Here is a 12,402-nt window from a genome sequence, read left to right on the forward strand (position 1 = left end):
TAAGCTGTCTGGTTGTTTGGTTGGCGCTTATGGAAAACCACTGATTCTGGAAAATTGACCATTCTGCCCCTGTATTCTGGAAACTTTCATATTTGCATATAACCATCATGAATGTAAACACATAATAATTGTGTGTTAGGTTTGTACATTTCCCTTAACTTTATAGAAAATCGTTACATTGTAAGCTAAGATATATTCTCTCATATGTCCTTCTAATAATGACAAACTTGTTTAGATCATTATTGTTACATTTTTTCTTTTTTGGTTGATATCCAAATTCATATTATAGTATTTTGATTTTCTTCAGTTAGGCAAATTTCATGAAATGCTGCTGCTGGTATGCTTTGATTTGAATTCTCTTATTAATGCAGGCAAATTGAAAAAAAAAAATGTCATCCAAAGATGGTCTAAATGCCAAATTAAAGCATAAGACCTTTCTTGATTTGAAGTTATGGGCGATGATTGGCATCAGTTGTGTTGCTTTGTTAATATTTGTTCGAATTGTCCTATTCATATTTTTAAACAGGAGGAAATCAAAGATGAAGCATCTGCGCTTGCCTACCATGACAAGGATTCTAGAAAAATGTTGGATCCTTTAACAACCGAAGGAATCCCAATGCAACACAAGCTCAAAAAATGCCCAGCATTGAAAGCCCTAAATGCAAAACTACAAAAAATGCAGTTTCTAAGCAGAAAAGACACATAAACTGATACAATAAAGCAATCTAGGAAGAAAAACAAAGAGAAGAAATGCTCACAACAAGGAAAATAAAACGTCAAAAAAAAAAAAAACAAAACAAACCTTTTTTTATGCTTGGAAAGGGATATTTTGATGCTCAGCTGACACTGCCTCAACCCCATCTTCCCCACTATCTCTCATGCCCAAAACCTGCAAACCATCGCAATTGTTACCTGGCCTTTTCTCATTCCAGGCGAGGGATCATCGACATTGTCTCGCTTGGGGTCGTCGCTTCCGCATTCTGCACCCTCAAAATCTACGGAAAGCTTCTGGATCGCAACCTGCTAGGGTTTCGAGGGCGGTGGTCTCTTGCGAGCGAGGGAGGAGACGCGGGGGACGGGGCACCAAAGATCGGTGGTCTCTTACGAGCGAGGGAGAAGAAGTAGCGGGGCACCGAAGGAAATAAGCAATCGAAAACGCGGCCCGTGGGGGACATCCTGTGGGCCGCGTCTTTCACAAAATTAAAACGCAATTTTTAGGTACGCACTTGAAACATGCGATCCAAACGCTAGGACAGCGTTTTCAAAACGCGATCCGCAGTTTTAAGCTGCCCCAAACGAGCCCTAAGTCCTTCGTTGGGTCACCGGCTCGGTACAAATATTCTTTTCCAAATAATGCGCTGCTCGCAAGCCCCAAGGTGAAGTTTTTACAGGTTGCAACTACTATAACCAGTAAAAGTGGCCATCGACTAGGAAGTGTCGGCTGCTGGAACCGACAGAGGTGGTTGGTTGTTGATAGATCTAGGGTTAGACTCTGATACCATGTCAGAATTGAGAATAGAGCAGCATATTTCTCATTGATACAAAGAGGGGTATTTAAACCCAATACAATGAACACAAATAAGAAAAGAAATAACAACACAATCAAAGAAATAAAATCAGAAAAAAGATAAAAAGAAAACTACATAATACAAAATAAGGAAAATTAATAAATGATAACCACCATGGAAAGCCAATAAACCTAATAAATCTAATAACTTGAAAGAAAAGTGAAAACCTATTGGCATTAAAGTTAATTTTACAACAAACCAAATCCCTGCATAATCTAATCACTTAAGCTATATAAATTAGCTAAGATTGTGGCACTAGGGTGAACCATTGAGGTCAATGGCAGCAATTTCACCTCCATGAGAACTGTTCCTCAACTTGAAAAATTGCATATCATAATTGTTCTGCCTGCATTCATCATGCGTATATAAGAGATCCTTATCTGCATAGGTCGTAAACTACATTCACTTGTGTCCAAAATAAGTGGTTGAACTGATGGATAATAATAAACTATAAATGACTACATTCAGAGACATAGGGCAACTACAAAATTGACATTCTTATGAATAAGAATATCCTTCTCATGTAAGAGCTACTATTAAACATAAGGAATACAGATTAGATCAGTTTAGTTTTTTTTTTTTAAGCAAGAGAGGTAAAGCAAATTCCACAAATAACTACATAAGCAAAGAAACAATGATATGGTGAACAAAGTTATTACCTCAAAAGCAAAGAAGCCGCCAGGTTTTAGAGCTGAGATCAACCCTCCACATAGATGAAAAAGATGATGCATGCCATTGTTCCCTCCATCCAATGCTAAACTAGGTTCGTGTTTACTAACTTCACCTTGTAATCCAGGAATATGACTGCTTGGTATGTATGGTGGATTGCTAACCAATCCGCTTAGCTTTCCTTGAAGATCTTGCAGAGGTTCAAACCAATATCCCTGCCTTATCTCCACTTTGTCCTAGATACATAACGCCGAGTGTTAAGCTTATCAAATTCAAAAACTGAATCACTTAAGCGAAATGGGCATTAGAAAATTCATGCAGCTTAAACATAAATGCAGAAATGTTGAATTTTGGGAATTGAGCAGGATAATATTATTGAGCAACCAAAGAGGTATAAATACAAGATACAAGGAGTACAGAATAGTAAAGACATAATACCCAAATATCTCCTATTAACACCCAAAAGATAAAAAGGAAAGGCATTAACTAGAAAATAAATAGAAAAGAAAATAACAGGAAAGACAACAAAATATATAGAAAAAACTTCAAATACTCCCCCTCAAGTTGAAGCATAGGTGTCAATCATGTTCAACTTGGATTTAAAGTCGTCAAACAATGGTCGAGGAAAATTATTTGTGAGGATATCTGCAAGTTGACCACTGGATGGGACAAATGGAACACAAATCTCCCCAGAATCTAGTTTCTCCTTAATGAAGTGACGGTCACTCTCTACATGTTTGGTGCAATTATACTGGATCGGATTATGAGCAATGCTAATGACAACTTTATTATCATAGAATAGTTGTAGATGAACAGAGACTGACATTCGTAACTCACAGAACATGATGCACAACCAGAGAGTTCCACATATGCCCAAGGACATAGAACGAAACTCGGCTTCGACACTGCTGTGGGCAACCACCAACTGTTTTTTGTTTTTCCAAGTGATAAGGCTTCCCCACACGAAGGAGCAATAACCCGAGGTAGATCGTCAATCATGGATGGACTTGGCCTAATCAGCTTCCATATAAACTGCAATAGAACAAACCTGAGCCCAATATGTCTTTTAAGTAGTGGAGGATCCGGTGGACAGCAGTGTAACGGTGCTAATAGGGGTCATGTATGAATTGACTTACATTACCAACAACATAACAAATGTTGGGGATTGTATGGGCGAGATAAATGAGTTTACCCACGAGAAGTTGGAAGTGTGTCTTGTTTACCGGAGCGGCATTGGGAACATTTGTCAATTTCTCATTAGGATTTATCGGAACAAAAACCGGTTTGCAAAGGAAAAAGTTGGTCTCGGTCAATAGGTTCATCACACATTTGCACTAAGAAAAACAAATGCCCCGAGAGAACCAAGCAACTTACATGCCTAAGAAATATCGGAGAGACTTCAGGTCCTTCATTTCAAAAGATACGGCGAGGATGCCTTAAAGAGACTCCAAGGCTAGCAGAGCATTATCTATGAGCACAAGATCGTCGACATAAGCGATAAGGATGACAATATGGTCACTAAAGGAATGTCGAAAGAAAAGAGTATAATCTGATTGGGCCTGAGAGAACTCATGGCCCACTACCACCAATGTGAACTTGTCGAACTAGGCCCAAGAAGATTGCTTCAGTCCATAGATGGACTTTCGCAGTCGGCACACTTGTCCATAGGAAGAAGTAGAGTCAAAGCCGCGAGGGAGAGACATATACACCTCCTCTATGAAATCATCATTAAGGAAAACATTCTTGACATTCAGTTGGAGTAAGGACCAATCCAGATTCACGGCCAGGGATAACAGAACTCGAAAAGTGTTCAGTTTAGCAACTGGAACAAACGTCTCCTCATAGTCAATTCCATAGGTTTGTTATGTATTCTTTGGTGACCAACCGAACTTTGTTACGCTCAAAGGATCCATCGAAGTTAAATTTGGTGTTGAAAATCCACCGATAATCCACTGCTTTCTTTCTCTGAGGAAGATCAATAATATCTCATGTATGGTTTCGCCAAAAGGAATTCCTCTCATCCATTACTGCAACATTCCAGAAAAGGTTTGCCGGTGGATAATCCACTGTTTTCTTTCTCTGAGGAAGATCAATAATATCTCATGTATGGTTTCGCCAAAAGGAATTCCTCTCATCCATTACTGCAACATTCCAGAAAAGGTTTGTCGGTGTTACCTCAATAGTTGATGGAAGATGATGGTCCGTCATGGAAGTGGCAAATGCTTTGTAGGTCGGCAATAAGCTGTCAAACAAAATATATTTTGTTATGGAATAAAGAAAGCATGTCAGATTACGTACCTCAATGATAGAGCTCACCTCCTCATTCGGAGCAAGAGTAATCCCCGCAATTTGAGTGTAGTTCCGAGAATGTCAAATGGAGTAGCTTCCAAGACCTGCAAAGAGGTTGTAGGCTCAAGAGTATGAGCATTGGGATAAGTCTCAACATAAGGTTTGATGCACCAAGTATAGACACGAAGAGTGGATGGAGTAGATATTGGTCTGGTTGGCGGCAAATCCAGTGGGACAGAGGGTTCCTCGAAAACAATGGTTGGAGGTGTAGGTGGAAAATCCACTAGAGTTGGAAAAGGAATAACATCCAAAAAATCTAGTTATTCCTCACTTGGGGCAGTGTTGGGGAAGTAGGGGACACTTTTAAAGAAGAAAACATCGGCACTCACATAGACTTTATTTGTGATAGGATCAAGAAATTGATAGCATTTTTGAGTGGCAGAATATCCGAGGAAAACACATTTGCTTGAGCAGGGATTAAGTTTATCACAAGTTAGGGCAGTATTCTGAACAAAGGTCAACTGATAGGAAAACATGACGTCAAGCGGCTAACGGGGCCAAGAAATTGTGAATTTTCGTGGGGATTATTGATGAGATAAATGGTGGTAAGTACAGCATTTCAAAAACATTTCAGGACATTAGATTGAAACACAAGAGAACGAGCCACTTCGAAAAGGTGTTGGTATTTTTTCTCGGCTGCCCATTTTTTTGAGATGTATCTGTACAGAAGCTATGATGCAGAATGCAGTTATCAAGAATTCTCCAAATATAAAGTTAAAAAAACCACGACCATTTTAGATCCGAAGGATTTGAATTGAAGTTTTGAATTGGGTTAAAACGAATGAGTAAAAATTTTGGAAGGTGACCGCAACTTCATATTTATCTTTTTAAGATATATACTCAAGTCATCTGAGTGTGGTCATCAATCAAGGTAAGGAACCAGCGTTTATTAGTGTAGCTCAGAGTTCGAGAGGGTCCCCATAAATGACTATAAATTAGTGAAAAATGAGTAGAAAGAGTGAGGGGTGAATATGAGACACAATGATATTTAGCTAACACACAAATCTCACATTTGAAGTTAGATAGATTATTGTTAGAAAACATCAAATAACACAATTGTTTTAAATATTGAAAATTATGATGACTCAAACGATAATCTAAAAGCGTAATATGACATTCAATGAATAGGGTAAAACTGCAACTATAGGATGGAGTGTCCTCGCCCTCAATGCACTTTCCTTGGAAGAAGTAGAACCCGACCACCCACTTAGCAGTTTCAATCATCCTCCCCAAAAGACAATCCTGAAAGACACAAACATCAATAAAAAAATAAACGACGCAATCAAGATCATATGTCAACTTACTGACTGACACAATCAAGGTCATATGCCAACTTACTGACTAACGCAATCAAGGTCATATGTCAACCTACAAACTGACAAGAGATTACACTTCAGCAAATGTACGTGTAACACAGAACCACCAGACACTTTACCTACAATGGAACTATAGGAACTGCCAGCAATTTTGATAGTATATTTTCCAGAGCACGGATAATATGTCGAGAAACCATGGGAAAATTCATGACACCTGAATCAATAATTCGCGTGCTAGAAGAAAGAAAAACTATGAAAATCATTGGAATGTTACCTTGACGGACATAGGAGGTCGATAGGTTGGAAGAGAGCTGACTAGATCCAAGTAGCTTAATTAAAGACTCCATCTAACTCTCAATGGAGTCTACTGATTTCGAGATGTTCAGAGTGGGAGTCGGTTGTACCGTCATGGATTTTGAGGTCTTAGTGAGACCCATAGTAGCGGAGTATTTGGACGAAGGTTTACTCGCCAGTTTTTGTAGAGTTTCCAACACTTGTCATGGGTTTGGTTGGGTTTGTGATAGAAATCACATGTAAAGTGATCGGCCCGTGATGGCGTGGAACAGTGTTAAGCACTATTGAAAACCGAGGCGGAAGGTTCGACTAATGGTGGAGGTGTTGAGCATGACAAGCCTCCGGGTTTCTTCGTGGTGAATCTCGGTGAATGTTGTCATAGTTGAAGAAAAGGGATCTCAACCAAGAATGTAGCCCCAGACTTCGTCGAGATTCTTGTTTAGGCTGGCAAGAAATTAAAACATATGATCATTTTCCATAATTTTTTGGAAGAGGGAAAGATCAATTGTAGAGTCCCAAGTGTACTCATAGTAGAGATCATATTTCATTCATAAAGCAACCAATTCATTGCAGTGCTGTGTCACGGTTCTTGATCCTTGTTTCACCTCGAAAATCTTCTTATAAACCTCATAAAGTTGGTCGAAATTCCCTACGTTAGAGTAGGTATCACGAACTGCAGTCCTGAGGGCACTTGCAGATGGAAGAAATAGGTACGAACAGCCAATCGAAGTCTCCATGGAATTAATCAATCACGACATGATCATGGAATTCTCCACTTCTCACGCTGCATATGTCGGGTCAATCTTCGAAGGTTCACCAATCATACATGTGAAATGACTAGATTTCATGTGTCCTTCGACGAATAATGACAGCTTGGGACCACTGGAAGAAATTAGGTCCTCAAGTTTGCAGAGGAATTGAGGTTGGTGTTGATCCTTCGGTGGGGTCGATGGTGAAGGAATCTGACATAAATCCTGCTGAGTCAAATGTAAGGTTGGGATGCTGAGACAAAAAAATTCTGCATGCAAGAGGGAGAGGCGGTGGCGAGAGGTCCTATAGGGAATGGACAAGGTTGTGGCAAGGTGCTTCGGCTATCCAGAAGGGAGATCAGACCGGTTGGAGGGAGGTCCGACAGCTGTAAACACCTGACAGAAAGATTAGCGATAGCAGCCTTCAGAAAAATGGGGACGGGAAAGCCTGCCGGGAAGCTAGGGTTGAAATCTGCATGAGAAGGGACCCAACAGCGGGAGAAATGGTAGGAAAGAAGGGAACCGGAGGCAAAAGCCTACAGGAGAAGGCCTGCAAGAAGAGCTGGTGGCTAGGATGGCGTCCTCGCAGCTAGGGTTAAGTCCTTGGCTCTGATACCATGTTGAATTTTGGGAATTGAGGAGGATAATATTATTGAGCAGTCAAAGGGGAATAAATGCATCATACAAGGTGTATAGAATAGAAAAGATATAATACCAAAATCTCTCATAATAACACCCAAAAGATAAAAAGAAAAGGCATAAACTAGGAAAAACATAGAAAAGTAAATAACAAGAAAGGCAACAAAATAAATTGAAATAACTTCTAATAATAACAATAAAGATGTAAAAAGGGAATCAAAGTTCATCTTAAAGCTTGCAGATAAGGAATAGATGACTTTCATAGCATAAACACCATTTTATAATTGAGATGTTTAAATAATAATAATAAGCATTAGGCTAATTTTAAACTAGAGGTGGGGAACTAATAGACATCAGTAATAAATCAATGGCAATACGAGCCATATTGCTGTTTTCCATCTGGATACCAGTTATTAGAGAGTGACACTTGCTGTCTTTGATCCCTGTCCTACATGAAACGAAAACACCATGTTTGCAGCAGAATATTTACAACACAAATCAAATTTCAAATATATCGATGCCACCAAATTGAACACATGTATTTAATGCAGCAAAATTGGCTACGTTTATCTAGTATGACACAAGCACTGCGCGAAGAAGACAAAAAAAGAAAAAGTGACTGAATGTAAAATAAATGAAGAAAATTTACACCAAAACAAACGGTTGACATTTCTTCTACCTAAAAACGCCCACAAAGTTGAAAAGCTCAGAAAAAATAGCCTCTACATTACTCTTTCCAGATATCTTGAACCTCAATATACGCACATATAAATGCACTAGCATATATGCATTGTATAAGTACATACATACCACAAATTCTTATGTAATTACATATCTAACACCTAAACATTCAAATTTATATGCATACCACTCAAATCTTTAAAATCACATAAAAAATACCACAAATCACTACATTTAAAAGTAAAATCCTAATTCTCATGCAAAGGTTTATAACACCAAGGTCTTATAAAACTAAATATCAAATTTCAGACGCTAGATATGAAAATACATAAGAATTGTTTGGTATTTATGTAAATTTCCCTATATATTACCATCTGCAACTACCAATATTCAAAAAGCCATTGCTTCAGAAAGAATACCAAGTAAAATGTTTTCAAGCAATATAGCCATATAGGGATTACTTACCTCCAATTTATACCTCCCCACATTGAATCGAGCAACCTCCACAGCAACCTCACTCAAATCCGTCGCCACAACCCTTCCATTATCCCCAAGCATCCTGCCAATCGCTATGGCAATGGCACCACTCCCGGTTCCCAAATCCGCCCACAAACCGTCCTTGAACCCTTCCACCCCCGCCACCAAATCGACAAGCTCCTCCGTCTCCGGCCTAGGAATCAATACCCCTTCTCTCACCGCCAGGACCAAATCACGCCAATGCTCGCACCCAACAATGTACTGAAACGGTCGCCGCTCCTCAATTCGCTGCAACCATAAACGGTGGAGATCTTCAAGATCGGTTCGCAGCAACAGGGTATCGCCAGCTTGAAATGTAGCGTCCTGTAGAAGCCATGAAAGCTCGCGGAGTAGTTCAGATGCAGAGGGCCCGCCGTCGACAGAGAGTTGGGGGGCGGAAGATCGGGCTAGAGATTCTGCCCATTGGCGGAAGGAAAGGAGGGAGGAAGGGGGGCAGGAGTGGGAGAGGGGGCGTAGGAAGAGAGGAGTTTGGATTTTTAGAGGAAAAAAGAAGTGTGAAGCTGTTGAAGAGGCGATGGTGGTGGTGGTTGAATACGAGAGGGGGCGGCGGAGCGAGGCAGATGAAGCGGAGAGGATAGTGAGTTGGAGCCTAGAAATCATTTGGGAATTTTTTTTTTTTAGTTCTGATGGGACTATTATAAGAGACTCTTTGGAAATTTCATAAGATTTATGAGATATAAAATTTAGGCTACTTTTAGCGCAGCTTATTCGTCACCTTTGCATTTTCAAAATGCCGCCACGGCGTTTATTTTCCCCTTCTTCGATGGATTTCGTGATACGTCATTTTTGTTTTGTAATAAATGCCGGCAGGCAGCCCGCGTTACCTCTCTGCCCTCCCGTCGCGCTTGCCCTCATTCCAAGTTTTAGGTGCCTCTTCCATCCTCTTTGCCCTCATCCAGTGGATTTCAATCGCTCCCCAATATGCCTCTCTCACGCTTCTCTCTTGATTGTTGCCTTTCTCATCCTCTTCCTCTCTGAAATTTGTGGTGGTGCACTATAAGTATTATCGTCGCCTTTCTTGCGGTGATTTTTTATGGAATGACTTTTCTGTGTGTTGATTTGGCTTTCTTCTTTGTTATGAGAAATTTGCAGTGCTCTTGTGGTGAAATTTGAAGGAATGGTTTTTTTCTCTGATTTTCAAGATTTCTCCTTTTTTTGTGCTTTTTTCTCTCGACTGTTGTCTTTGGTTGGGTGTTGGATGTTGGCCTTGGTTGTGTGTGTTGGTGGTTGGAATTGGGTGTGTGTGACTCTCAGTACTGTTGCCTTTGGTTAAGTGTTGGAGGTTGGACTTGGGCGTGTGTGTTGGTGGGTGAACATGGGTGTGTGTGTGTGTGCTGCATATCAATGCAGGTTTGCATTCTAAAAGCCTATTTTTACTCAGTGGGAATGAAAATTTCATCTATGTGAGGTCCTGTAGGGGTCATTGGGTTGCAGGGAAGATTAATGTTGTGCTTCATATATCATTTTAATAAAAAAAAATTGAAAGGATACGCTAAGCCATACAATCAGGACTTGGTGCCAATTATTTACACACCCAACTCAGGTTTGATGGAAAGCTTGAAGGGTTTTGAAGTTGTTAGTGCTTAGTTGACAGTAAGGAAGGAACAAAATTGGTAATGATTGACCAGGGGTCTAATTCTTAGCATTTGGAAATGTTACACATGAAGATGGGTGTGTCTGTCGGTGGTTTGGACTTGGGTTTGTTTGCTCTGAGGTCGGACTTGGGTGTTGGTTGGTCTTCAGTGTGTGTGCATTGGTTATGGTTTGTTTGTGTGGTTGAACTTGGGTGTACCTGCTGGTGTTTGGACTTGGGTGTATGTGTGCTGGATGCGATGTGTGTGTGTGTGATTGGACTTGGGTGTGTCTGCTGGTGGTTGGACTTAAGTGTGTCTGTTGGTGGTTGGACTTGGGTGTGTGTGTGATTTGAATTGATTGTGTCTGCTAGTGTTTGGGCTTGGGTGTGTTTGTTGATGGTTGGACTTGGGTGTGTGTGTAGGTGGACTTGAGAGTGTATGCTGGTGGTTGGACTTCAATGTGTGTATGTTGGTTATGGTTTGTTTGTGTGGTTGGACTTGGGTGTGTTTGTTGGTCTTTAGACTTTGGTGTGTGTGCGCTGGATGTGGTGTGTGTGCTGGATGTGGTGTGTGTGTGTGTGTGGTTGGACTTCGGTGTGTCTGCTGCTGTTGGACTTAAGTGTGTCCGCTAGTGGTTTTATGTGATTTTTTGCTTTCTCCTGCTTTGTCTATTACATGTTTCATGAAGAGTTAAGCTTATCCTATTTTTTGTTTTACTGCCTTTATGACTTCTTTCTTAATCCATTTCTTTTATTAGTAACGTAATGATTAGGATCAAAGAAGTGGCTACATCAGCAATGTGAGATAGAAAACTCACAATCATATTTTACAACCTCTGTATTAAGGAGATCGGGCTTAAAAACAGACCCACCACTTACTTTAACAAAGAAGGGCGGTTGAATATTTTCAAGAAGAACCATGAAATGATAGGAAGGGATTACGTAAGGTTAAAATTTAAGAACAAGTGAGACCAGTTGAAGAAGGACTGGAAGCTATGGAAGGAGCTGAAACTGGGATCCACTAGCTTCGGTTGGGATCCTATCAAGCGGACCATTGATGCTTTAGAGGATTGGTGGACTGAGAATTTGGAGTTAATATGTAAACCTCTAAATATTTGTTCTTCCATTCATCTGTTTTAACAAATATACTTTCTCATATTTCACAGGCAATGCCAGGTGCCAAAAAATTCAAAGTAAGTGGCATTGAGTCGGACCTGAAGGAGAAGCTGGACCTCATGTTTAATTGAGCTGTTGCGAAGAATATACATGTTTTCACCCCAAGTGAGCATGGGTTTTCAAGCATACCAAATGACATGGGGGCTGAGTAGGTAGGTGGATCAGACAAAAGCCTCAGCTAAACCCAGAGGGAGTTGAAGTCCACTTGCCAGTCAAAGTGGCCTAGGATGGATAAAAGGAAAAAGGATGTATCTGCTTTCGTCATAAGCTCAATAAATAAACCAATAGAAGTATGCAGGGGTCAACCTGGTCCTTCAAATGACACCACCATAGACAACTTTCTTCGAGTTCTGGGCACATATCCTAAAGTTAGAGCTGATACTTCGTTCTATTTAAACTCCTTGAAGTTACTAGAGGACTCGACCCGCAAACAAATATTCATGAAAAGTTGCTTGTTTTTTTTTCATTTTAGGGTAGGAATATTTGATTTGGAAGTTTTATTTATTTTGCACAAACAATCAATATGCTGCTCTGTAATTATTTTTGTTCCATAATAATTAATCTTCAACTTTTATATGTTCTTTTAAATGTTATTTGATTCGTTCTTATTACCTGAAGATAACACTTTTCTAGGATGGATTGGCGGTGATTGCGCTGTATAAGAATAATTACGGCTGTTGTAATTATCTTGTATGATTACTGCAACTTCGTCGTAGATCGAATATTGATCCACCTAAAAATTACATTTTTTTAGTGTACATTTCATTTTCATTTTTATGCACATTTTTAATGATATTACACTTTAAGGAATGTATTTTGCATATTTTTATCTTCAGGTACAAGAAATAGAC

General features: G+C 39.8%; 1 protein-coding gene across 1 annotated transcript in view; it reads right to left on the reverse strand.

The window, feature by feature from the left end:
* LOC110021081 (release factor glutamine methyltransferase) overlaps window positions 1-9,402 on the reverse strand; it is a 15,210-nt gene extending 5,808 nt beyond the window's left edge. The window contains exons 1-2 of the mRNA XM_020719413.1: window positions 8,731-9,402; window positions 2,228-2,473 (exon numbers count right to left, since the gene is read on the reverse strand). Of these exons, the coding sequence (XP_020575072.1) occupies window positions 2,228-2,473; window positions 8,731-9,402 (918 nt within the window). The remainder of the gene's footprint in view (window positions 1-2,227; window positions 2,474-8,730) is intronic.
* Window positions 9,403-12,402: the final 3,000 nt, after the last annotated feature.

The sequence above is a fragment of the Phalaenopsis equestris genome, unplaced genomic scaffold, assembly GCF_001263595.1.
Source record: "Phalaenopsis equestris unplaced genomic scaffold, ASM126359v1 Scaffold000121, whole genome shotgun sequence".
Lineage (NCBI taxonomy): Eukaryota > Viridiplantae > Streptophyta > Magnoliopsida > Asparagales > Orchidaceae > Phalaenopsis > Phalaenopsis equestris.